Source organism: Lepisosteus platostomus, chromosome 5 (genome assembly GCF_059453375.1).
Source record: "Lepisosteus platostomus isolate fLepPlt1 chromosome 5, fLepPlt1.hap1, whole genome shotgun sequence".
NCBI lineage: Eukaryota > Metazoa > Chordata > Actinopteri > Semionotiformes > Lepisosteidae > Lepisosteus > Lepisosteus platostomus.
This window is the reverse complement of record NC_142615.1, coordinates 62,836,762-62,859,470: the sequence shown is the minus strand read 5'-3', so window position 1 is coordinate 62,859,470 and position 22,709 is coordinate 62,836,762. Positions and strand designations below refer to the sequence as shown.

The window sequence follows — 22,709 nt, the reverse complement described above, 5'->3', positions numbered from 1 at the left end:
CTGTTTATTTGTCAGCTTTGGCGAGACGCGGGTGCTTGTGTATTAGCGTGAGCGTTTTTTATTCTGATCAGGAACAGTTTTACAAGTCCGCAAAGGATCGAGGAAAGGTTTATCGCCAGCTGAAAAGAGACACAGCGCTTCGGCTGTGGAGACTTGTTCGGCTGGCGTTCGGAGAGTCGCGTTTTTCAGAATTGTATTGAGATCGTTTTCCACAGAGCTCAGATATCAAAGCACAGCAGCAGCTCTCCACAGCGATCCTCTATAGCGCCCTTTCTCCCGCAGCTCCGTCCTCATTGGAAGGAAGCAAGAGTGAAAGGCTGAAGTGAAATAGAGCGGGGACGAAGGCAGTGAAGAGAGAGAACGTGGGAAGAAGAGAAAAACGCAAGGGAAAAAAAGCAGCGTCGTAAAAGAGGTGACGGAGCTGTCCTCTCAATAAGAAGGGTGCCAGCGAGCCTTGCTCTCGCTTACGGCCACACCCCCTTGAGCACGCCTGATCTTGTCTGATCTCGGAAGCTAGACAGGGATGGGCCAGGTTAGTACTTGGATGGGAGACCGCCTGGGAATACCAGGTGCTGTAAGCTTTTAAGCGCAGGAGGCGCGCTATCCCCGCTCGCTCGCTCATTCCCCTGTTCACACGTGCAGTGCGGCTTGTCCGTCTGTTTATTTGTCAGCTTTGGCGAGACGCGGGTGCTTGTGTATTAGCGTGAGCGTTTTTTATTCTGATCAGGAACAGTTTTACAAGTCCGCAAAGGATCGAGGAAAGGTTTATCGCCAGCTGAAAAGAGACACAGCGCTTCGGCTGTGGAGACTTGTTCGGCTGGCGTTCGGAGAGTCGCGTTTTTCAGAATTGTATTGAGATCGTTTTCCACAGAGCTCAGATATCAAAGCACAGCAGCAGCTCTCCACAGCGATCCTCTATAGCGCCCTTTCTCCCGCAGCTCCGTCCTCATTGGAAGGAAGCAAGAGTGAAAGGCTGAAGTGAAATAGAGCGGGGACGAAGGCAGTGAAGAGAGAGAACGTGGGAAGAAGAGAAAAACGCAAGGGAAAAAAAGCAGCGTCGTAAAAGAGGTGACGGAGCTGTCCTCTCAATAAGAAGGGTGCCAGCGAGCATTGCTCTTGCTTACGGCCACACCCCCTTGAGCACGCCTGATCTCGTCTGATCTCGGAAGCTAAACAGGGATGGGCCTGGTTAGTACTTGGATGGGAGACCGCCTGGGAATACCAGGTGCTGTAAGCTTTTAAGCGCAGGAGGCGCCCTATCCCCACTCGCTCGCTCATTCCCCTGTTCACACGTGCAGTGCGGCTTGTCCGACCGGGGTAAAGTTAGCTCGAAGTTCGAAAACGATTTTGGCACGCCTGTAGCGCTTTCACGAAACCTCTTAGAGTTGCGAGAATGCTTGTTCTGTGTATAAAATACATTGTGGATGCTTTCTCAGCCTTTACTTTGTCGTTTTTATGACATTTTTTTGACCAAGCACGCATATTCTTTTGTCCATATCTTCGCGATGGAAGCACAGAATGCTGTCAAACCAAATGCATTTTAAAGACCACGACTTGTGGATATTTCCACACCCTTTATATCAAACTATCAGTGAGCTAATTATCTTTTTTAAAACCTCCGGTTTTTCATCGATGCGTAATTACGCACGAACTGGAACCCGGGGGACCGCTGTGTGCACACGTTCACAACGCGAGAAATACTGTTCAATACGGCTTCGTGCGAAAAACCGGTATATGACCATAGGAAGCAGAACAGCGCAGTCTCCAATTACCCAGACTGTAAGCACGGGAATAAAGCTTTGTTTGATTTCTGAAACCCTTCTTTTACGTCCTGTTTTCATTCAGGTAAGGGTCAACTATATTCACAATACTACTGACAGCAGGAAGATAAAAATATTCTTTACTCAGCAGCTTATTAAAAACAGCTCCCATGATGTTCATACCGACTTTTTACACAGAACACTGACACAGCTTTGTGTTCTGAATCTCTTTTTCTCTTGCTTTTATTTAATGTGGCACAATGCACTGGGATAGGGGTATTCTGTTCACAAACCCATAGCATTTAAACCACAGCACCCACAATGCTGCAAGTGTTTTGCACACTAAGCGGGTCCTCTGACTTTTCCCAGCTTTATTTTGGGTTGTGGAACCTTTCTTTATATTTTTTAGGATTTTCTGAAGATAACACTACAGGTGGGATGGGTGGGTTGTCTTCATGGCTCAATAGCATTTCAAATACAGCACCCACACTGCTGAAACCAAGTGTTTTACACACCAGACAGGCCCCCGAACCTCATACAACCTTACTGTGGCTGTGGCCCCTGTCTTTATTTTGTAATGAGTTTCTGAAGATAACACTACAGGTAATACACTGGGACAGGTGGGTCGTCTTCATGGCTCAATAGCATTTCAAATACAGCACCCACTCTGCTGAAACCAAGTGTTTTACACACCAGACAGGCCCCCAAACCTCATACAACCTTACTGTAGCTGTGGCCCCTTTCTTTAATTTTTTATGATTTTCTGAAGATTACACTACAGGTAATACACTGGGACGGGTGGGTCGTCTTCATGGCTCAATAGCATTTCAAATACAGCACCCACTCTGCTGAAACCAAGTGTTTTACACACCAGACAGGCCCCCGAACCTCATACAACCTTACTGTAGCTGTGGCCCCTGTCTTTATTTTGTAATGAGTTTCTGAAGATAACACTACAGGTAATACACTGGGACAGGTGGGTCGTCTTCATGGCTCAATAGCATTTCAAATACAGCACCCACTCTGCTGAAACCAAGTGTTTTACACACCAGACAGGCCCCCAAACCTCATACAACCTTACTGTAGCTGTGGCCCATTTCTTTAATTTTTTATGATTTTCTGAAGATTACACTACAGGTAATACACTGGGACGGGTGGGTCGTCTTCATGGCTCAATAGCATTTCAAATACAGCACCCACTCTGCTGAAACCAAGTGTTTTACACACCAGACAGGCCCCCGAACCTCATACAACCTTACTGTGGCTGTGGCCCCTGTCTTTATTTTGTAATGAGTTTCTGAAGATAACACTACAGGTAATACACTGGGACAGGTGGGTCGTCTTCATGGCTCAATAGCATTTCAAATACAGCACCCACTCTGCTGAAACCAAGTGTTTTACACACCAGACAGGCCCCCAAACCTCATACAACCTTACTGTAGCTGTGGCCCCTTTCTTTAATTTTTTATGATTTTCTGAAGATTACACTACAGGTAATACACTGGGACGGGTGGGTCGTCTTCATGGCTCAATAGCATTTCAAATACAGCACCCACTCTGCTGAAACCAAGTGTTTTACACACCAGACAGGCCCCCAAACCTCATACAACCTTACTGTAGCTCTGGCCCCTTTCTTTAATTTTTTATGATTTTCTGAAGATTACACTACAGGTAATACACTGGGACGGGTGGGTCGTCTTCATGGCTCAATAGCATTTCAAATACAGCACCCACTCTGCTGAAACCAAGTGTTTTACACACCAGACAGGCCCCCGAACCTCATACAACCTTACTGTAGCTGTGGCCCCTGTCTTTATTTTGTAATGAGTTTCTGAAGATAACACTACAGGTAATACACTGGGACAGGTGGGTCGTCTTCATGGCTCAATAGCATTTCAAATACAGCACCCACTCTGCTGAAACCAAGTGTTTTACACACCAGACAGGCCCCCGAACCTCATACAACCTTACTGTAGCTGTGGCCCCTGTCTTTATTTTGTAATGAGTTTCTGAAGATTACACTACAGGTAATACACTGGGACGGGTGGGTCGTCTTCATGGCTCAATAGCATTTCAAATACAGCACCCACTCTGCTGAAACCAAGTGTTTTACACACCAGACAGGCCCCCAAACCTCATACAACCTTACTGTAGCTGTGGCCCCTTTCTTTAATTTTTTATGATTTTCTGAAGATTACACTACAGGTAATACACTGGGACGGGTGGGTCGTCTTCATGGCTCAATAGCATTTCAAAAACAGCACCCACTCTGCTGAAACCAAGTGTTTTACACACCAGACAGGCCCCCGAACCTCATACAACCTTACTGTAGCTGTGGCCCCTTTCTTTAATTTTTTATGATTTTCTGAAGATTACACTACAGGTAATACACTGGGACGGGTGGGTCGTCTTCATGGCTCAATAGCATTTCAAATACAGCACCCACTCTGCTGAAACCAAGTGTTTTACACACCAGACAGGCCCCCGAACCTCATACAACCTTACTGTAGCTGTGGCCCCTGTCTTTATTTTGTAATGAGTTTCTGAAGATAACACTACAGGTAATACACTGGGACAGGTGGGTCGTCTTCATGGCTCAATAGCATTTCAAATACAGCACCCACTCTGCTGAAACCAAGTGTTTTACACACCAGACAGGCCCCCAAACCTCATACAACCTTACTGTAGCTGTGGCCCCTTTCTTTAATTTTTTATGATTTTCTGAAGATTACACTACAGGTAATACACTGGGACGGGTGGGTCGTCTTCATGGCTCAATAGCATTTCAAATACAGCACCCACTCTGCTGAAACCAAGTGTTTTACACACCAGACAGGCCCCCAAACCTCATACAACCTTACTGTAGCTGTGGCCCATTTCTTTAATTTTTTATGATTTTCTGAAGATTACACTACAGGTAATACACTGGGACGGGTGGGTCGTCTTCATGGCTCAATAGCATTTCAAATACAGCACCCACTCTGCTGAAACCAAGTGTTTTACACACCAGACAGGCCCCCAAACCTCATACAACCTTACTGTAGCTGTGGCCCATTTCTTTAATTTTTTATGATTTTCTGAAGATTACACTACAGGTAATACACTGGGACGGGTGGGTCGTCTTCATGGCTCAATAGCATTTCAAATACAGCACCCACTCTGCTGAAACCAAGTGTTTTACACACCAGACAGGCCCCCAAACCTCATACAACCTTACTGTAGCTGTGGCCCCTTTCTTTAATTTTTTATGATTTTCTGAAGATTACACTACAGGTAATACACTGGGACGGGTGGGTCGTCTTCATGGCTCAATAGCATTTCAAATACAGCACCCACTCTGCTGAAACCAAGTGTTTTACACACCAGACAGGCCCCCGAACCTCATACAACCTTACTGTAGCTGTGGCCCCTGTCTTTATTTTGTAATGAGTTTCTGAAGATAACACTACAGGTAATACACTGGGACAGGTGGGTCGTCTTCATGGCTCAATAGCATTTCAAATACAGCACCCACTCTGCTGAAACCAAGTGTTTTACACACCAGACAGGCCCCCAAACCTCATACAACCTTACTGTAGCTGTGGCCCATTTCTTTAATTTTTTATGATTTTCTGAAGATTACACTACAGGTAATACACTGGGACGGGTGGGTCGTCTTCATGGCTCAATAGCATTTCAAATACAGCACCCACTCTGCTGAAACCAAGTGTTTTACACACCAGACAGGCCCCCAAACCTCATACAACCTTACTGTAGCTGTGGCCCCTTTCTTTAATTTTTTATGATTTTCTGAAGATTACACTACAGGTAATACACTGGGACGGGTGGGTCGTCTTCATGGCTCAATAGCATTTCAAATACAGCACCCACTCTGCTGAAACCAAGTGTTTTACACACCAGACAGGCCCCCGAACCTCATACAACCTTACTGTGGCTGTGGCCCCTGTCTTTATTTTGTAATGAGTTTCTGAAGATAACACTACAGGTAATACACTGGGACAGGTGGGTGCTATTCATGAGTCAAAAGCTTCATCACAACATCTGAAAATTTTAGATTTTACATTCTTTTTATTTCCCATGTTTCGTTTAGTTTTTTCCTAATTTCACATTTTAAATAAGCTATATCTGTAATCACAATGAAGGTGTGGTATGCAGTCTTGATGATGTGACTGTGTAACCATCAGGCACGAAGGAGAGAAAAACAAAAAACTCCAAAGGAGAAAAAAAATCTCTGGGGGTCCAAGGCCTGATGGTTGACCTCCCCTCCAGGTCCTGGTTGTGTATGACAAATAGTTACTAGAAACAGTTCACATGCACAACCATGCAGATTGACACGGTGAATTCTATTTCATATATTATGTGAGACTAGATGTTAATGTTGAGTGTGTCCCATCCACTGGGTTGAGCAGTACAGGATCTTGAGTTTTGTAGGCTGGGTTCCTTGCTTCAGAAATCCAGGAGGATCCCTTGTCATGGGGGACGGAGCTCAATATCAACCAAAGGCACCGAAGAGAGAACAGTGGCAGGCATGGTGTGGAGAAAAAAAAAGGGTTAGACACAGAAAAAACAATTGCAACGTGGTTGTCTACTTACCCACTTGATATCTATGTTTCTGCACCTCCTAAAGAATTAGATCACTTGGGATAAAGAAGACTACAGAGACGATGTAGAAGACTACAGCATTGTTAAATATGCTTATAGGTATGGGGCATCCTTAAAAAGGTCTGACATATATTTCCACAATTTAGGGGCTGTGTGCCTAAATGCTCTGCTACGTGCTTGCTATTGTTAACATAATCTGTTCATTGATCTAGACAGCATCCTACAACTACCTTAACCTTACTGTAAGAAAAGTATCACTTTGGTGTCTAGGCTGTTCTTTTTCATGAGTCTCCACTCCTGGAGATGTACATGGTACGATATTGAAAGCCAGTGGGGTTCGGACTTCGATGATGCAATTGTGTTTTATTGTTCCGGTTAGAATCCTTTTAGCACTGTGCCCTGTCTGAAGGTAGATAGAGTACTGTTTTGGAAACCTAATAAAAAGGAATCACCCTAGATACACTTCTATTTGATAGAAGCCATTTTTCTTTGATCTTTCTCACAACGGAGTGGAATTTCTTGATTAATCTATCTTACTAGGATGGATACAATTTTATCTGGAAATCTTTCACATAAATCATGTCATGGTGACATACTGTCGTTTTACATTTCTTTGCACTACTACAGTGATGTTAACAGTGTGTAGTGATCATATTTAAAAGGGACTGTGTTGTGTCATGATTAACTTTTTTACTGTTTTCATACAGACTTTGTTTGGTTTCTGGCAATAGATAACAAATGGTTTCTAGTGATTTTGTGTTCTAGTGTTTTTCATTATTGTTTGGCAAAGTGTACGAAAGTTTACTCTTACCCAAGATAAAATTTTTGGGGGGATATTGAAACTTGTACTTACGTGTCTTTTGGGGGTGAATTCTGCTGAGAACACGTTGACAGTCTTCTTGAGTTTCCAGCATGTCTTTTATGTAATGCTCGGGAGTAGGGGGTGGATGCTCACTCATCAACAGTGCCTGAAATATAAAACCGTAAGAAGGGTTACGAACTGCAAAGGATCCAAGGAGTATAAATGGGTCACAAATCAAGATCTAGGTATTTGCACAATTTTCCAGATCTCTCTTAATCAAACTCCTTTTTTCTTACTTTGTGTTTTTACAGCAAGACGTTATATTGTTTCTGTGCTAAATGGCAAGCTCTTTTAGGTGTTCATGGTTGTGTCTTTGTTTCTATACTATTGGAAAGAAACCTAGTAAGTGATTTGATGCATCCATGTCTAATCATTAATCTGACACAGTAATTCTATCTTTGAGATGCCTGTGTCATGTAATAAATTGCACAGATTATCAGTAATCTTTTATGTGTGCCTTCTTTGGTGTGTTTTTTGAAAAGTTATCTCTAATTTATAGAACCATTAATGCCAGAAGACAAGCCTGCAATCCAAACTTCTTAACAATAACAAACAATTATAACGTCCACTGAAATATGTCATCCTACTGTATGTTTCTGCTGAATCTAAAACTACATGTCCTGCTTAAAAAACCCTTTCATAGTGATAGTTTGCATGCAGAGCATACTCACCAAACTGGGGTTGGCAAAATGTACATATCCATGTTACTTCATTCTTTGCGCTTTCATACTCTTCTTTTGAGATGCACAATTCATGGAACCAGTTTTCACAACTGTCACACTGAATCTACACGGACAGTAAACCTTATATCAGTTCAGCTATCACCTTTCACTGGCATGTTTTGTTATTATGTGCTTACATTACACATACAGATAGAGATGATGTTCACTTACCCAGTTTGTCTGCCGCACTGGTGTTTCTCCACACATCAGGCACATGTCCTGGAGAGGAGCTATAATAAACATGCCAAATAGACTGATTTTTCCAATGTTATCTACAGATCATTGTTGCATAATTGAAGACAGTTTGATAGAGACCTTTTCGTATGCACTTTCCTGATTAGGTGTTCTACTGCTTCTTAAACCGCACATTGTCATGTCTCAGAATACTCCTGTCAACACCTGTTACCCTTTTTTGCGTCAGCGTGTGTTGCTATGATTTTAAGGGGGCACATGATAACACAGCTATCATGTTTCAGTTTGCTTTGCTTCACTATGGGCAATTTAGACCCACACTTTTCCCAGACAATGGTTGTGTCAACCACGACGAAGGCCAAAGTGTCATTGAATTTTAACTGTGTGAAATGTGATTTAATTAACTTTTCATCACTGTGTTATATAGTACAAAAAGAATACCCAAATGAGTTCTGCATATAAATAAATTGAGAATCTTTTTCATCCAGACTTGTTACAGAGAGAGAACATGCTTCAGGAAAATAATATACACCAAGAAACGTAGGCAATGAGGATCAAATGGTACAATACCTGAAGCCTCAAGAATTCTGATTGACAGGTCTTCCCGCAACTTTCTCATTTCTTTGGCACTGCTGTTTATTTCGATATATGTTGGAATATCCGGGAAATTGTTAATGATGTCTGCGCCCATCTAACAGACAAAAGTTTGTTTCAATTATTTCCCTAAAAATCTCTCATACAATAGTTTTAAGTCCAAAATTTAGGCGTGGAAAGGTTATGCTGACCTGCATCACAAAGACCCCACAGCTTGAGGCATCTGCTTGCCTGGTGTGACCAATCACGCTTGGGTGCCAGTTGATATTCAACCAGTCTTCTTTTCCTAGGACATTCCTTCGCATCTTAAAAAAGTCCCTGTGAATCAAAACAATAGGTTATTGATAAATGAGGAAATATTTGTCATGCTGAACTTGAACCTGAAATGTATGTGTGCCCCTGCAGAATTTCACCACGAAACTAATGCTTGATTTCTTACCTGAACCTTTTTGCCGCTGCAGTGGAGTCTCCCATCTCATCACTCCCCATAGGGTCGACCACAAAGACTTTCTGGGATGGAGCATACAGATACTGCAAGAAACAAAGGGCCCATCATCAGACATGAAGTTGCATTTAATGTGGGGCCAGACACACAGGCAGTTTCAGGAGTTTTATGTTGTTTAAACAAAGGTTTTTAATATTTGAATATTTTATATATATAATATTTATATTTATATATTATTTAACATTTAATATTTTGCAAACCTCGGCAAAGACAGTCAGGAAATGACCTAACAGTACTTTTTTTCCTACATGACACTTTGACTTGTTTGGTTGTCTGTTCATTACACAGCAGTATTCACAATAATAATTTAGGAAAAGTGCACTGTCACCATTGCCTTGGACACTCACTATCAATGTCCACCTTTTTTAACAGGAGAGGAACACATACATTGTGACTTTGTAATTTTTTTAGATGCAACAAGGATAATCACTTGAACTGTAATGGTTCCAGGTGTAATTATAAACCTACGCTGTTTTGGATTACCTGCACCACACTTACCAACAATTTCCAGTGGACACCAGTGTTAAAAAAGCTAATAATGGCTTCATAGTTTTCAAAGTTGACCTGTAATGAAAAGAATTACAAGATTAGTACAACAGGCTGCCTCACAGGGATGGTGTGCTACCTTTGAATTTTGATTTCTGACTATAAAGGTAGTTTCTTTAGGCAGCACCATGGGCACAGTTGTGACCTGTTTTGATTGCTTGTAGCTCTCCTTGTTTCTCTATTGATAAAACAATCATCAGTTAGTGAAAAACCATGTTTGCCCCCTCACTAATGTAATCCATCAACATTTGTGTTTGATGTCCTTACCTTGGACAAACGTTGTCTAGCCATGCGCTCTCTATTCCCACTCATGATTACACCAGTTGTGTAGTGGTTCATTAGGAAAACCTTCTTCCCCAAGTCCATGGATTCTTTCGCTACTTGAAAGTAACACTCAATGGTCTTATGGAAAAAGCAAACACAATTGAAGAAGATGTGATTTCACGCACTCACACACATTTGATTACACAAAAGCTCAGAAACCTTAACAAATGCATGCAATCAAACACTTTCATCTTACCTCGCCTATGAGCCACTCATCTGGTTTCAGAGACACAAACTCCGAGTGTCTGAGAATATATGTGTCTGCACTGTGCATGGATGGCAAAACTGCAACCACTAATTCACTCGGATTGATGTTCCAAAGGGTGTGTACCTAAAAAAGATTTACCAAGCCAAAAGCATACACAAGAGATCACTGGACCTAACATAATGAAAATTGAGATTACACACCACAAGTATAACACAAGTATGTCAACAAGTATAACAAGTTAGAGAGAAACGACAAAGAACACCTACAGTAGTAGAAGATGACATTCATAAGCTCTGAAAAAGAAGTGAATGTCCACACAGAGAAATATTTGAAATACAAATCCTACCTTCTTTTTGAAATCTGTTTTCTCTTTTATAAGTTTTGAGATGGGGCGTGCATCACAGTGTGGTGTGATCACTTCAGCCATGCCCACGGCAGCTTGCTTGGGTGACACTTTCCTTTCTTCTTTGTGCTGCCATTCTTTATATTCTGTGGTTCCTGCTTTCCCCTGCTGTACTTGCAGGCCGTTGCTGTCATCTGGCGATTTTTCATTTGTTTCAATATTTCTATTGCTAACTTTTTTTTCCTGTGTTCTCATTTTTTTGGGGATTGGAATTTTCTGTGGTGCGCTGTAGAATTTATTTTTTGTTTCTTTGCCTACACCTGGTGCTCTCTTTGCCCATTGTTCCTGTGCATGTTCATGACGTGTCTTAGTGGTGATCAATGGAGCCGTCAAAACCTTTTTGGGGAGAGCATTTTGGATTATATGTTCTCTGTACCGGCCTTGGAGGGATTGTCTCATTATCGTAATAAACTCTGCTGGCCTCAGTTTCCTCCTGTGCTGAAGTATTGAATGCTTGACAATGCCAAACCAGGTCTCAACATGACAATTAGTGGCTCTTGTTTGTGCTACCTCTGACATTGATATGTCTTTTTTGCTGTCTGAAGCATATCTTGCCAGGTCACCCAACAAAATTCCACTCCACAGTGGAAATAGTGCCATGTATCTTTGCAACAGAAATCTTATTATGTCTTCACAGAAATAGGGGTTCACATTGTGTTGTGTCCCATAGTCATCATGTCCTTGAGCTGATATGCTGTCTTCATAAATACCTTTGAACTCCACAGTGAAAGGAGAGCGGCCCAGGCTGCCTCTCATTTTTGGGTACAGTACCTCATCTGTGTCTTTGACTTCTGCTTCCTTTTCCATCTGGTCTGGTGTGGTTGTTTGAGAAATGTAAGCGTTAAGGAGGCAGACACTAGATTGGACTTCATTTGTGAACCTCCTGCTTGAGAGTACAATACACATGTGTTTGAAAACATTTCTGGCGACACTCAAAGTTGTGCTGTTTTGCAGGATGGCAAAGGAAAATGTTGCAAAGTCTCGCAGTCCTTTGTCTGTTGTTTTTTTACTAATTGCTTGAGAGACAGCCTTTATGACATGGGCAGAGCAAAGGTGCAGAACAGTGAACATCTGAAGTTCTGTGTACTTAAGTTTGCCTTGGCAGACTTTCATTGCACGATTTAAGTATGCATGGATGGTGTCCCCATTGAAGGCAAAAAGAACACTGTGAATCAGGGCCCAGCTGTAGTCAGTTTCTACATGCTGCACTCTCTTGGTAGTACATGTTGAGATGTCAAACATGAATTTCCGTAGCCAACGTTCTATACTGACAATGGTGTGGTCAGTTGTCAACATTTCAGACACTGGTAATGGAGGCTTTCTTTTTCCACCTCCAGGTAACGTAAGACTGTAGTACAAAATTATTTTGTTCTCCGATGGAATTTTTCTGACTACCCCTCCTGTTGCATCCAGGTAAAGGCTGACTTTCTCCTTCATCTTTAGATGGGCAATAAGAATTCGCATACTCTGTTCTGTGTAAAGATAGGCAGCAAATGTGTCTAACTGCAAAATCTGTATATATCCTGGGAAATGGACAATGTCGAAGTCGCATGCTTTCATATATTTTTGTGCCATATGTAATTCAAACACTGGATCATAGTGAATGCGTTTACTGTTCCTGAACTCTGATGAAATGACTTTCAGGACATTCTGTGTTAGTGGTTTAGATAAATTGCCTGCTGCAATTTCAGCAAGCGGTGTTCTGCTCAGGTTCCTGTAGTACACATTGCTGATTCCTTTTGTGAGGGCACGGGCAATCTTTCGACGATAAGGCTGACGTGCTTGTCGAAATTTTGTTTCCCTTTTACTGTGCTGTATTTGCCCTGCTCGTACAACATCAATTGTGATGTCATCATTGCCCATTGGTTTGTGTCTTGTTGTCATAATGTATTTTACATTGCAGGACCTGAAGGTACAGACTGCTTTTATCATCAGAAAGTTTTTTTTTTTTCTGCTGTTCTCTTTCCTGATGTATTGGTATTTGAAGGCTATTGGGCAACAAGGATTTATCTTCCTGAACTCGTTATATAAGATCTGGGTCCATGGTCGTCTTAGTTTAGATGTACCTTTTAGAGGTGCTATTTTTCTCCATTGTTCAGCCTTTAAACATACTTGGAAAGTTTTAGGCACAGACATAATCTTTCTTAATCCCCTTTTATCCTGAGGTGATGTCCCAGATGAGCTTGCCCCCTGGGAATATTCACTGTGCTCTTCAGGCTTTTTTTCTGATTCTACACAGATTTTTTCTCCCTCTAACATGTCACCACTGTCTGTGCTGCCGTGTGCTGCCCATGCATCTTCTGTATCTTCTGATGAACTTCTGAGCTCTGTGTTGCCTTCCAAACTATGTCCCTCACTTTGACTTGAAATATTGACTATAGATTGTGTACTGTCATCTGGTTTGGAATCCCTACCAATACTCTCCTCTTTCTGCGCCCTAAGCACTTTGGTTCTTAGTTGTTTTCTATCTTCATGCCAAATCACTGATAACCATTTCTTGTTGCTGGGGCATTCCTCTCCAAGGAGTCTGTTTGACAGTGTTGACCACATACTGTCATTCCACCTAATTTTTTTTTCGAGTTTAGAAAACTTCAGAAATTCGTTGATCACATTCCCTACTCCACCAGCCCTTGACCACAGGTCTGGCCTTCTACTCCTCTGTCCTCCTTTAACATGTGACATTGCCAGCAATCTGAAAAATAGAGAACATATCTGAATGGACTGGAAACATAATTGAAATTCAATGCCCAATGGATGTTAATAGTGTAGGAGCGCAACAGATGTACAAGTCCATTAAATGGTTTTAGTTCTGTGTTTAATTTTACGGGCCCTATATTTTGATATAGCATCAATCACAAAACAGCATTCTGTCACTGTCACAACCACCAGCTAGCGGAGAATAACTCACAAAAGAACTAACCACTACCAGCAGCGGGTTAATTATAACAAGCACCGCCGCACGTGTTAATCCATCAGCACACACTCTACTGTGCGGCAAGCAGCACAATTTTAACCATCCAAACCCTCGGTATTGAGTCTTCTCTTTGAGAGCTCTACCTCGCGTTTACTCTAAATCTCGCTTACTGGTTACTGATCTCCCTTTTGCCTCTCGACCTTGGGCCTTGCCTTCTGTTTCGGATTGTTTGCTTCTCTCTGTACTTCCTGGATTTTGATCTACCTTTCGCCGATCGACTATGATCTTGCCTGACGTTTCGGATTGTTCTCTTGTCTCAATAACTACTTGCTCCTGCGTCTGCACAGGATCTGCATACCTTTTCACTGAGGATTCCTGGCAGCCACCACATAAAAAAAAACTAGAAAAGAAGTATGTGTTTCTTTTAAAAAAATGTTTTTAAAGAAGTCAACATATCTGGGTTGTGTTTGCAAGATTTTTAAAAATTGCAAAGTTTTTGTGGGTATGATTGTAAAAAATCAAATCATAACTGAAGAAGGCTCCATGGTCAAAACATTGTGTTTTCTTTCTTCTCTTTTCAGCATGGAATAAATCTGATTACTGTATTGACCATATACATTTTCTTGCATTAGGACTTCATATTCTGCATACCTCAGCTTGCTCTCCATGAGACACACAGACAGGGAGAAAAGCTGGGAGTCAGAGCACAGGGTCTGCCATTGTACAGCACCCCTGGAGCAGCTGGGATTAAAGGCCTTACTCAGGGGCTCAACAGAGTAGGATTCCTCTGTCAACCATGGGATGTGAACCAGCAACCTTCCAGCCACCGGTGCAGATCCTGAGCCACAGAGCCACTCCTCCGCCTATTGTGCCAATTCTTTAAAATTTGTCCAAAAAGATGCAATTTTGAAAAAAAAAAACTGTTGTAAATAACATCAGTGGCTATTGAAAAGTACATAGAAAAAAAGAGACAAGTTAATAAACTTGGAATGACTACTTACAGCTCTGGAAAGATCGAAGATAGTGTTTCAGGTTGTTGTCCTTTAATTGATCCTCAACCAAAACAGAAATCCTCAACAGTCGAACAAGTCCATGTGATGAAAACCCTTATGCTCTTTAAATGGTTTTTAATGGATTGTGCATCTGTACTTAATTTTTTTCCACTCATAAGCTTTTGGATGAGAGATTCTGACCACTGTATAAGATCAGAAGCAACAGAAAAAACAGGCCTCTTTTCTGCTTATTTAACACACTCCTAATGCAAACAACACATTATGAATACAATGGAAAGGTTGCACCCAATGGGATCAAGCAGCTTAAAACATATGTTCTGGGGACAGGAAAGTTGTTATAGAGATAAATGGTATTCATGAAACAAATTATGTAGCAAAAAACTTTGCCAAAAGTCACAACCCATTTAACATATGTCTGACAGGTTAAATGAGTTTGATATCTCTTAGGTTTGAAATGCACTCCAACGGCTGTATGATGCAAGCTCAAGAGTCAAAAGAACAGTAGTGAACTACAGTTCTTACAATTATAACAAGCAGCCGTGTGCTCTTGTGAATGATCTACATCATACACCCTTACAGACTTGGAAGTTTGCACAGTTTGTAGTCTTTCTAATTCAAAATTGGTTAAGTGTGAAATAGACGGAATGGTTTAAATAACCAGACAAAACAAATAGTAACAAACATTCCTTACCTTGGTCTTACATGGCACAGTTTGTTTATTTCAGGCTTTACTTTTTACTTTTAAATCCCTTCTAAACGAAACATGTCCCATAACTCCCTATGTACAGGGTGAGGCCTATTTATAATTTAACTTAATCTTTAAGTTGTTAATTCCTTACAGGAGCAAGCAGCTTGGAGCATGCGTTCTCAGCACTCCACGTGCCACATAGAGAAAGGAAAACTTTTTAATGGTGTTCATGTACATTACAGCTACATGAGTTAAGCTTTTGAAGGCTGATTTGTAGAGAGGTAAAAACAAATTAAACTGGTTCATGACAGTTCAAGAGAAAATTTTTATATTAAACTCTCTCTCAGATATCAGAGTATGCCAGTTTGACTGCTGTAAAAGTATTAAAAAAATAACAATACCTCTTGGTTATATTATATTGCGAAACCCAAGTGTAACTAATATTTAACAAGTAATAGTTTAATTCCATGCTGAAAAGAGAAGAAAGAAAACAAAGTTTCGGCCATGGAGCCTTCTTCAACTGTAACCCTTGAAGAAGGCTCCACAGCCAAAATGTTGTGTTTTCTTTCTTCTCTTTTCAGCATGGAATTAAACTATTACTTGATCCTTTGCAGCCTACACCTGCTGACACAGCTAGCCATCTGAACTAATATTCAACAGGTTCCACTCACATAGAGATTCAAAAATGCTTTATTATCATGACTGTTAAATCACAGAGTTGCCAAGGCCAATACAACATCCAAAAACATCCACAAAGAAAATACAACATAAGCAGATATTCTGCTACAGATTATTGTCTATGTGGCATTCTAGTTTGTGTTATGTTTGTGTACTCCTGTGGTTTTATAAGTGATTTTTCTAGTTTTTTTCTGTGCTGTGGTAGATTTAGAAGTGTGTTATTTTTGTTGTGCTATACTTCCTCCTCTGTATGCAATTGCATTTGACCTCAAGTACAGGCAGCAAAGCTATTATCAAACTTTGGTTTTGATCTTAACATCATCAGAGGGGTTACTGATTTCTGAACAGACTTAGAGTGTGAAAGTCAACAATGTATTATCCAACAACAGGTATTGTTTTACTGGTTCCCCCAAGGATGCATATTGTCTCCGTTACTCTTTGTCCTGTAAGCAAACACCCTCAAGAGCTCTCACCACTCCAGACACTTAATAAAATTTGCAGACGACTCTGTCATTGTTTGTCTGCTGCAAGTAAATGAGTGTAGCTATGGACATGTCAGATGAGTATGATAGGAGGTGTGAAGAAAACTTCCTGAAGACAAATGTGTCCAACATCAAAGAAATGATAACAGGTTTCTGGAAAAAACCCATACCCCCACCCAAACCTAAAGGGGGAGAGAATTAGCTGAGGTGGTAGGAAAAAAAATTAGTAGTTGTGAAATGTTCTGAACCCTAAGTGAAATTTCAAAACAACTTAAAAAAACAGGTCCAATGTGGACATGATCCTCACAAAAGGACAAAATTGTCTTTATTATAAAGGCAACTTAAGCATTGTAATGTTAATGATTCATTGTTGATCTTCTCCTATCGGTCCTTCCTCAATTTGTTTTAATTTTCACTCTGATGTGTGGTTTGGAAATTTCAAGAACCAACTGGGTTGTCTTGTGAAATTATGTCCGTCTATTGTTCACTTGTTCTGCGTACAGCAAAATACATCTGTAACGAATCTTCACACCCCTTGTCTAACTAGTTCCAAGTTCCAACCAACTACAAAACCAATAGATTAAAATTCTGATTCATAGCTGCAGCCATTTCCTTACTTCATACTTGATTTCTGGGCTATTTTTTATATGCATGTTATTGGTAATTTATGTATGTTATTGTTATTGTAGACAGTAGTTAGTACATCACATTCAAACACTTTAAAAAACAACCTTAGGCCTTCAAGGCTTGAAAATATAGAGCTCTAAAATATTGGAATTATTTGAAGACAATATCAGGAGTGCAAGTGGCAGGAAAGAGATGAGCACAACATGTATTCTTATATTATTTAGTATGTTGTTTAAGAATAAAATAAACTGTGGGAAGACTGCAATAACAGCAATAGTACAATAAAAGATGAGAATAACAGTGGAAAAAAAATTACAGGATTACTAAAAAATAAGGAACTTAAAATGCAATCCAACATCAGACAATACTGATAACAGGGAAGAAAGTGCAAGAGACTCAACAGCTGAGGAGAAGGGGAAAATATCACATTGAGATAAATAAGGAAAAATGGGTCACAGGAAAAAATTAAATCAAAGAGCAAAAGGGAAAAACATGGAAAAGCCAGCAGAAATTCTAGCACCAGCACAAAAATAAGGGGACAAAACAGAAAGAATACAAAACAACTGAACAAAGGAACAAGACATGGAAGAAAAGAAAGCCCATGCATTCATGAACCTACACCAAAGAAAAGATAAAAATAGCTTATCTCCACAAAGAGTTAAAACCCATCGTAACCATAAATACTGTAGGGAAAAAAAGTCCCTAGAAAAGCTGTGTCCTGTTTTCTCTGGTTATCTCACCTTTTGGAAAGGGTGATTGTATGCAAAACATTAATGCTAAAACCTGTTTACATATACTGTATCTACCTTCCTGCCTGGGCAGATGGCAGATCCACCACATTCACTTCTGTCAGACCTACCCTTGTAATCCATTACCATGAAAAACTCAAATCAGCCCAGGTCTGGAAACAATGCAAAAGGAGACATACTGTATGGAGAGAGGACCCAGAATCCCCCCTGTAGTAGACTGCTACTGGGCAAGGGGTAAAAAAAATAGAAAACCAACCTATTCCTTTTTTAAAAAAACCCTAGAAGCAGGCACACAGGCGAGCTCAATTTCTAACAACACATAAGCAAAAGAGGCATCTATAAGGGCAGGTGACTGGAGATCTCAATAAGAGTCAACACAAACACAAATGATACAAAAACCAACACAGTCTTCCTAAAATAATTTATGTAAGTATTTTCAAACCGCTTATACTTTCTGAGTACGCTAAAAAAAATCAGTTGTGGACTGTACCTCTTACCCCACATTGAAAGTTTGTATATTTGTTATTTGTTCAAAATAGAGCCTATTGCTTTTTAGAAATCAAAGACACAGGTCACTATTTTTCTGTTCATTTAAAGTGTGTGTTGAGTGCGTATGTGGTCAGATATGTGCCAGCTTCATATGAAGTCGATCTGACTTCTATTCAGGACACTGTATTTGGCAAGCTGCCAGTAATAGGGTATTGAAGATACTGGTGAATAGCTAGCCCAGGTTACTGTTCACACAAATGCTCCGGCAGTTGTTAGGGTCAGGTGATCAGTCCTGGATTCCAGGCCAAAGGAAAACATCCGTACTTCAGGATGGGGTTGAGTATTTTAAACTAGGCTCATCACTAGGCTCATGCAGTTATGTCACATGATGTGGCTGTTTACCCTGTCTACGCCACAGGCCTTTTGTAGTTTAAGGGTATGGAGTTAGTATACTTGCTCCAGCTTTGTGTTTGGGAAATCCAAGGGATATTGGTTGTTTTTTATAGACAATTCAACAATGTTCTGTTTTTAAGACTTTGTACCATACACCGATCCGCCCCGGAGACCCAAGTGATTCTGGTTTAGGTAAGCCAAGGGACAATGATCTTCACGTTACCAGGGGGACAGTGGGTGGACAAGTCTCCCCTAAACAATGTATCTTGTCAGATTATGATGTCAGTCCGTTTAATAATGTTGTTGAACTCCCTTCAGCCAAAATACAGAGGAGCCCAGGCCCAGAATGTTACACATACTGACAGAAAGTGATCTCATTATGTGTGTCATGATGGTGCTGTCTGGCTGTCCTGCTGGTCTGGATGAGGGGTGCGTAGTGTGGTGCAGGTACTTGTCCCATCCTGCTCTTGGTCCAGGTTGGAGGGTTGCACCGATTCTGAGTCTTGTTAGCTGGTATGGATTGGTTTGGGGGTGTTGATACCAGAGTGGTCCAAGAGGGGGGTGCAGATGTCTCGGGGGCATTCTTGTTTTTCTATGACTTCACGTTGATTCTGTTGGTTCTGAGTGTCTTGGTTACATACGCTTGTGTGTATAGATGAAAAAGCTATTGAAGAGCACCTCATTCATCTCGGTGGAAGTTCCCATGTTCAAAAAATCCTAAAAAGAGAATTAAAGTTTCACACAACAAAGCATGACTGTGAAAGGTCAGGAGGCCTGACACTTGCACAAATGCACAACACTTGATTACAGTCAAAAAATCATGAAGCCATGAAGACGACCCACCTGTCCCAGTGTATTACCTGTAGTGTAATCTTCAGAAAATCATAAAAAATTAAAGAAAGGGGCCACAGCTACAGTAAGGTTGTATGAGGTTCGGGGGCCTGTCTGGTGTGTAAAACACTTGGTTTCAGCAGAGTGGGTGCTGTATTTGAAATGCTATTGAGCCATGAAGACGACCCACCTGTCCCAGTGTATTACCTGTAGTGTTATCTTCAGAAACTCATTACAAAATAAAGACAGGGGCCACAGCTACAGTAAGGTTGTATGAGGTTCGGGGGCCTGTCTGGTGTGTAAAACACTTGGTTTCAGCAGAGTGGGTGCTGTATTTGAAATGCTATTGAGCCATGAAGACGACCCACCCGTCCCAGTGTATTACCTGTAGTGTAATCTTCAGAAAATCATAAAAAATTAAAGAAATGGGCCACAGCTACAGTAAGGTTGTATGAGGTTTGGGGGCCTGTCTGGTGTGTAAAACACTTGGTTTCAGCAGAGTGGGTGCTGTATTTGAAATGCTATTGAGCCATGAAGACGACCCACCCGTCCCAGTGTATTACCTGTAGTGTAATCTTCAGAAAATCATAAAAAATTAAAGAAATGGGCCACAGCTACAGTAAGGTTGTATGAGGTTTGGGGGCCTGTCTGGTGTGTAAAACACTTGGTTTCAGCAGAGTGGGTGCTGTATTTGAAATGCTATTGAGCCATGAAGACGACCCACCTGTCCCAGTGTATTACCTGTAGTGTTATCTTCAGAAACTCATTACAAAATAAAGACAGGGGCCACAGCTACAGTAAGGTTGTATGAGGTTCGGGGGCCTGTCTGGTGTGTAAAACACTTGGTTTCAGCAGAGTGGGTGCTGTATTTGAAATGCTATTGAGCCATGAAGACGACCCACCTGTCCCAGTGTATTACCTGTAGTGTTATCTTCAGAAACTCATTACAAAATAAAGACAGGGGCCACAGCTACAGTAAGGTTGTATGAGGTTCGGGGGCCTGTCTGGTGTGTAAAACACTTGGTTTCAGCAGAGTGGGTGCTGTATTTGAAATGCTATTGAGCCATGAAGACGACCCACCCGTCCCAGTGTATTACCTGTAGTGTAATCTTCAGAAAATCATAAAAAATTAAAGAAAGGGGCCACAGCTACAGTAAGGTTGTATGAGGTTTGGGGGCCTGTCTGGTGTGTAAAACACTTGGTTTCAGCAGAGTGGGTGCTGTATTTGAAATGCTATTGAGCCATGAAGACGACCCACCCGTCCCAGTGTATTACCTGTAGTGTAATCTTCAGAAAATCATAAAAAATTAAAGAAAGGGGCCACAGCTACAGTAAGGTTGTATGAGGTTTGGGGGCCTGTCTGGTGTGTAAAACACTTGGTTTCAGCAGAGTGGGTGCTGTATTTGAAATGCTATTGAGCCATGAAGACGACCCACCTGTCCCAGTGTATTACCTGTAGTGTTATCTTCAGAAACTCATTACAAAATAAAGACAGGGGCCACAGCCACAGTAAGGTTGTATGAGGTTCGGGGGCCTGTCTGGTGTGTAAAACACTTGGTTTCAGCAGAGTGGGTGCTGTATTTGAAATGCTATTGAGCCATGAAGACGACCCACCCGTCCCAGTGTATTACCTGTAGTGTAATCTTCAGAAAATCATAAAAAATTAAAGAAATGGGCCACAGCTACAGTAAGGTTGTATGAGGTTTGGGGGCCTGTCTGGTGTGTAAAACACTTGGTTTCAGCAGAGTGGGTGCTGTATTTGAAATGCTATTGAGCCATGAAGACGACCCACCTGTCCCAGTGTATTACCTGTAGTGTTATCTTCAGAAACTCATTACAAAATAAAGACAGGGGCCACAGCTACAGTAAGGTTGTATGAGGTTCGGGGGCCTGTCTGGTGTGTAAAACACTTGGTTTCAGCAGAGTGGGTGCTGTATTTGAAATGCTATTGAGCCATGAAGACGACCCACCCGTCCCAGTGTATTACCTGTAGTGTAATCTTCAGAAAATCATAAAAAATTAAAGAAAGGGGCCACAGCTACAGTAAGGTTGTATGAGGTTTGGGGGCCTGTCTGGTGTGTAAAACACTTGGTTTCAGCAGAGTGGGTGCTGTATTTGAAATGCTATTGAGCCATGAAGACGACCCACCTGTCCCAGTGTATTACCTGTAGTGTTATCTTCAGAAACTCATTACAAAATAAAGACAGGGGCCACAGCCACAGTAAGGTTGTATGAGGTTCGGGGGCCTGTCTGGTGTGTAAAACACTTGGTTTCAGCAGTGTGGGTGCTGTATTTGAAATGCTATTGAGCCATGAAGACAACCCACCCATCCCACCTGTAGTGTTATCTTCAGAAAATCCTAAAAAATATAAAGAAAGGTTCCACAACCCAAAATAAAGCTGGGAAAAGTCAGAGGACCCGCTTAGTGTGCAAAACACTTGCAGCATTGTGGGTGCTGTGGTTTAAATGCTATGGGTTTGTGAACAGAATACCCCTATCCCAGTGCATTGTGCCATATTAAATAAAAGCATGAGAAAAAGAGATTCAGAATGCAAAGCTGTGTCAGTGTTCTGTGTAAAAAATCGGTTTGAACATCATGGGAGCTGTTTTTAATAAGATGCTGAGTAAAGAATATTTTAATCTTCCTGCTGTCAGTAGTATTTTCAATATAGTTGACCCTTACCTGAATGAAAACAGGACGTAAAGGAAGGGTTTCAGAAGTCAAACAAAGCTTTATTCCCGTGCTTACAGTCTGGGTAATGGGAGACTGCGCTGTTCTGCTTCCTATGGTCATATACGGGTTTTTCGCACGAAGCGATTTGAACAGTATTTCTCGCGTTGTGAACGTGTGCACACAGCGGTCCCCCGGGTTCCAGTTCGTGCGTAATTACGCATCGATGAAAAACCGGAGGTTTAAAAAAAGATAATTAGCTCACTGATAGTTTGATGTAAAGAGTGTGGAAATATCTACAAGTCGTGGTCTTTAAAATGCATTTGGTTTGACGGCGTTCTGTGCTTCCATTGCGAAGATATGGACAAAAGAATATTCGTGCTTGGTCAAAAAAATGTCATAAAAACGAAAAAGTAAAGGCTGAGAAAGCATCCACAACGTATTTTATACACAAAA

At 41.3% G+C, this 22,709-nt stretch overlaps 1 protein-coding gene, 1 non-coding gene and 1 pseudogene across 2 annotated transcripts; 2 read left to right on the top strand and 1 right to left on the bottom strand.

The window, feature by feature from the left end:
• The first annotated feature begins 462 nt into the window (after nt 1–462).
• On the top strand, nt 463–581 carry LOC148670921 (5S ribosomal RNA; annotated as a pseudogene).
• Nucleotides 582–1,118: 537 nt separating this feature from the next.
• On the top strand, nt 1,119–1,237 carry LOC148670920 (5S ribosomal RNA). The gene has a single exon (XR_015937874.1). It is a non-coding gene; the product is annotated as a 5S ribosomal RNA (ribosomal RNA).
• Nucleotides 1,238–7,030: 5,793 nt separating this feature from the next.
• LOC148670919 (uncharacterized) lies at nt 7,031–10,423 on the bottom strand. The gene is made up of 9 exons (XM_088631755.1): nt 10,304–10,423; nt 10,051–10,185; nt 9,736–9,801; nt 9,172–9,263; nt 8,924–9,050; nt 8,709–8,829; nt 8,118–8,176; nt 7,896–8,010; nt 7,031–7,330 (listed from the first exon to the last, which is right to left on the bottom strand). Exons 1-9 carry the CDS (start codon nt 10,379–10,381, stop codon nt 7,314–7,316), a joined length of 810 nt encoding a protein of 269 aa, XP_088487881.1. The 5' UTR covers nt 10,382–10,423; the 3' UTR covers nt 7,031–7,313.
• Between the last annotated feature and the right edge of the window lie 12,286 nt (nt 10,424–22,709).

What these genes read in the sequence shown, in the direction of transcription:
- LOC148670919 (XM_088631755.1), bottom strand. Translation starts at nt 10,381, where the DNA reads ATGCACAGTGCAGACACATATATTCTCAGACACTCGGAGTTTGTGTCT. An exon ending in GTGTCCACTGGAAATTGTTG is followed by an intron (nt 9,264 to 9,735) that starts GTAAGTGTGGTG and finishes TGTTTCTTGCAG; the next exon opens with TATCTGTATGCTCCATCCCA. An exon ending in GTGGGGTCTTTGTGATGCAG is followed by an intron (nt 8,830 to 8,923) that starts GTCAGCATAACC and finishes TTTGTCTGTTAG; the next exon opens with ATGGGCGCAGACATCATTAA.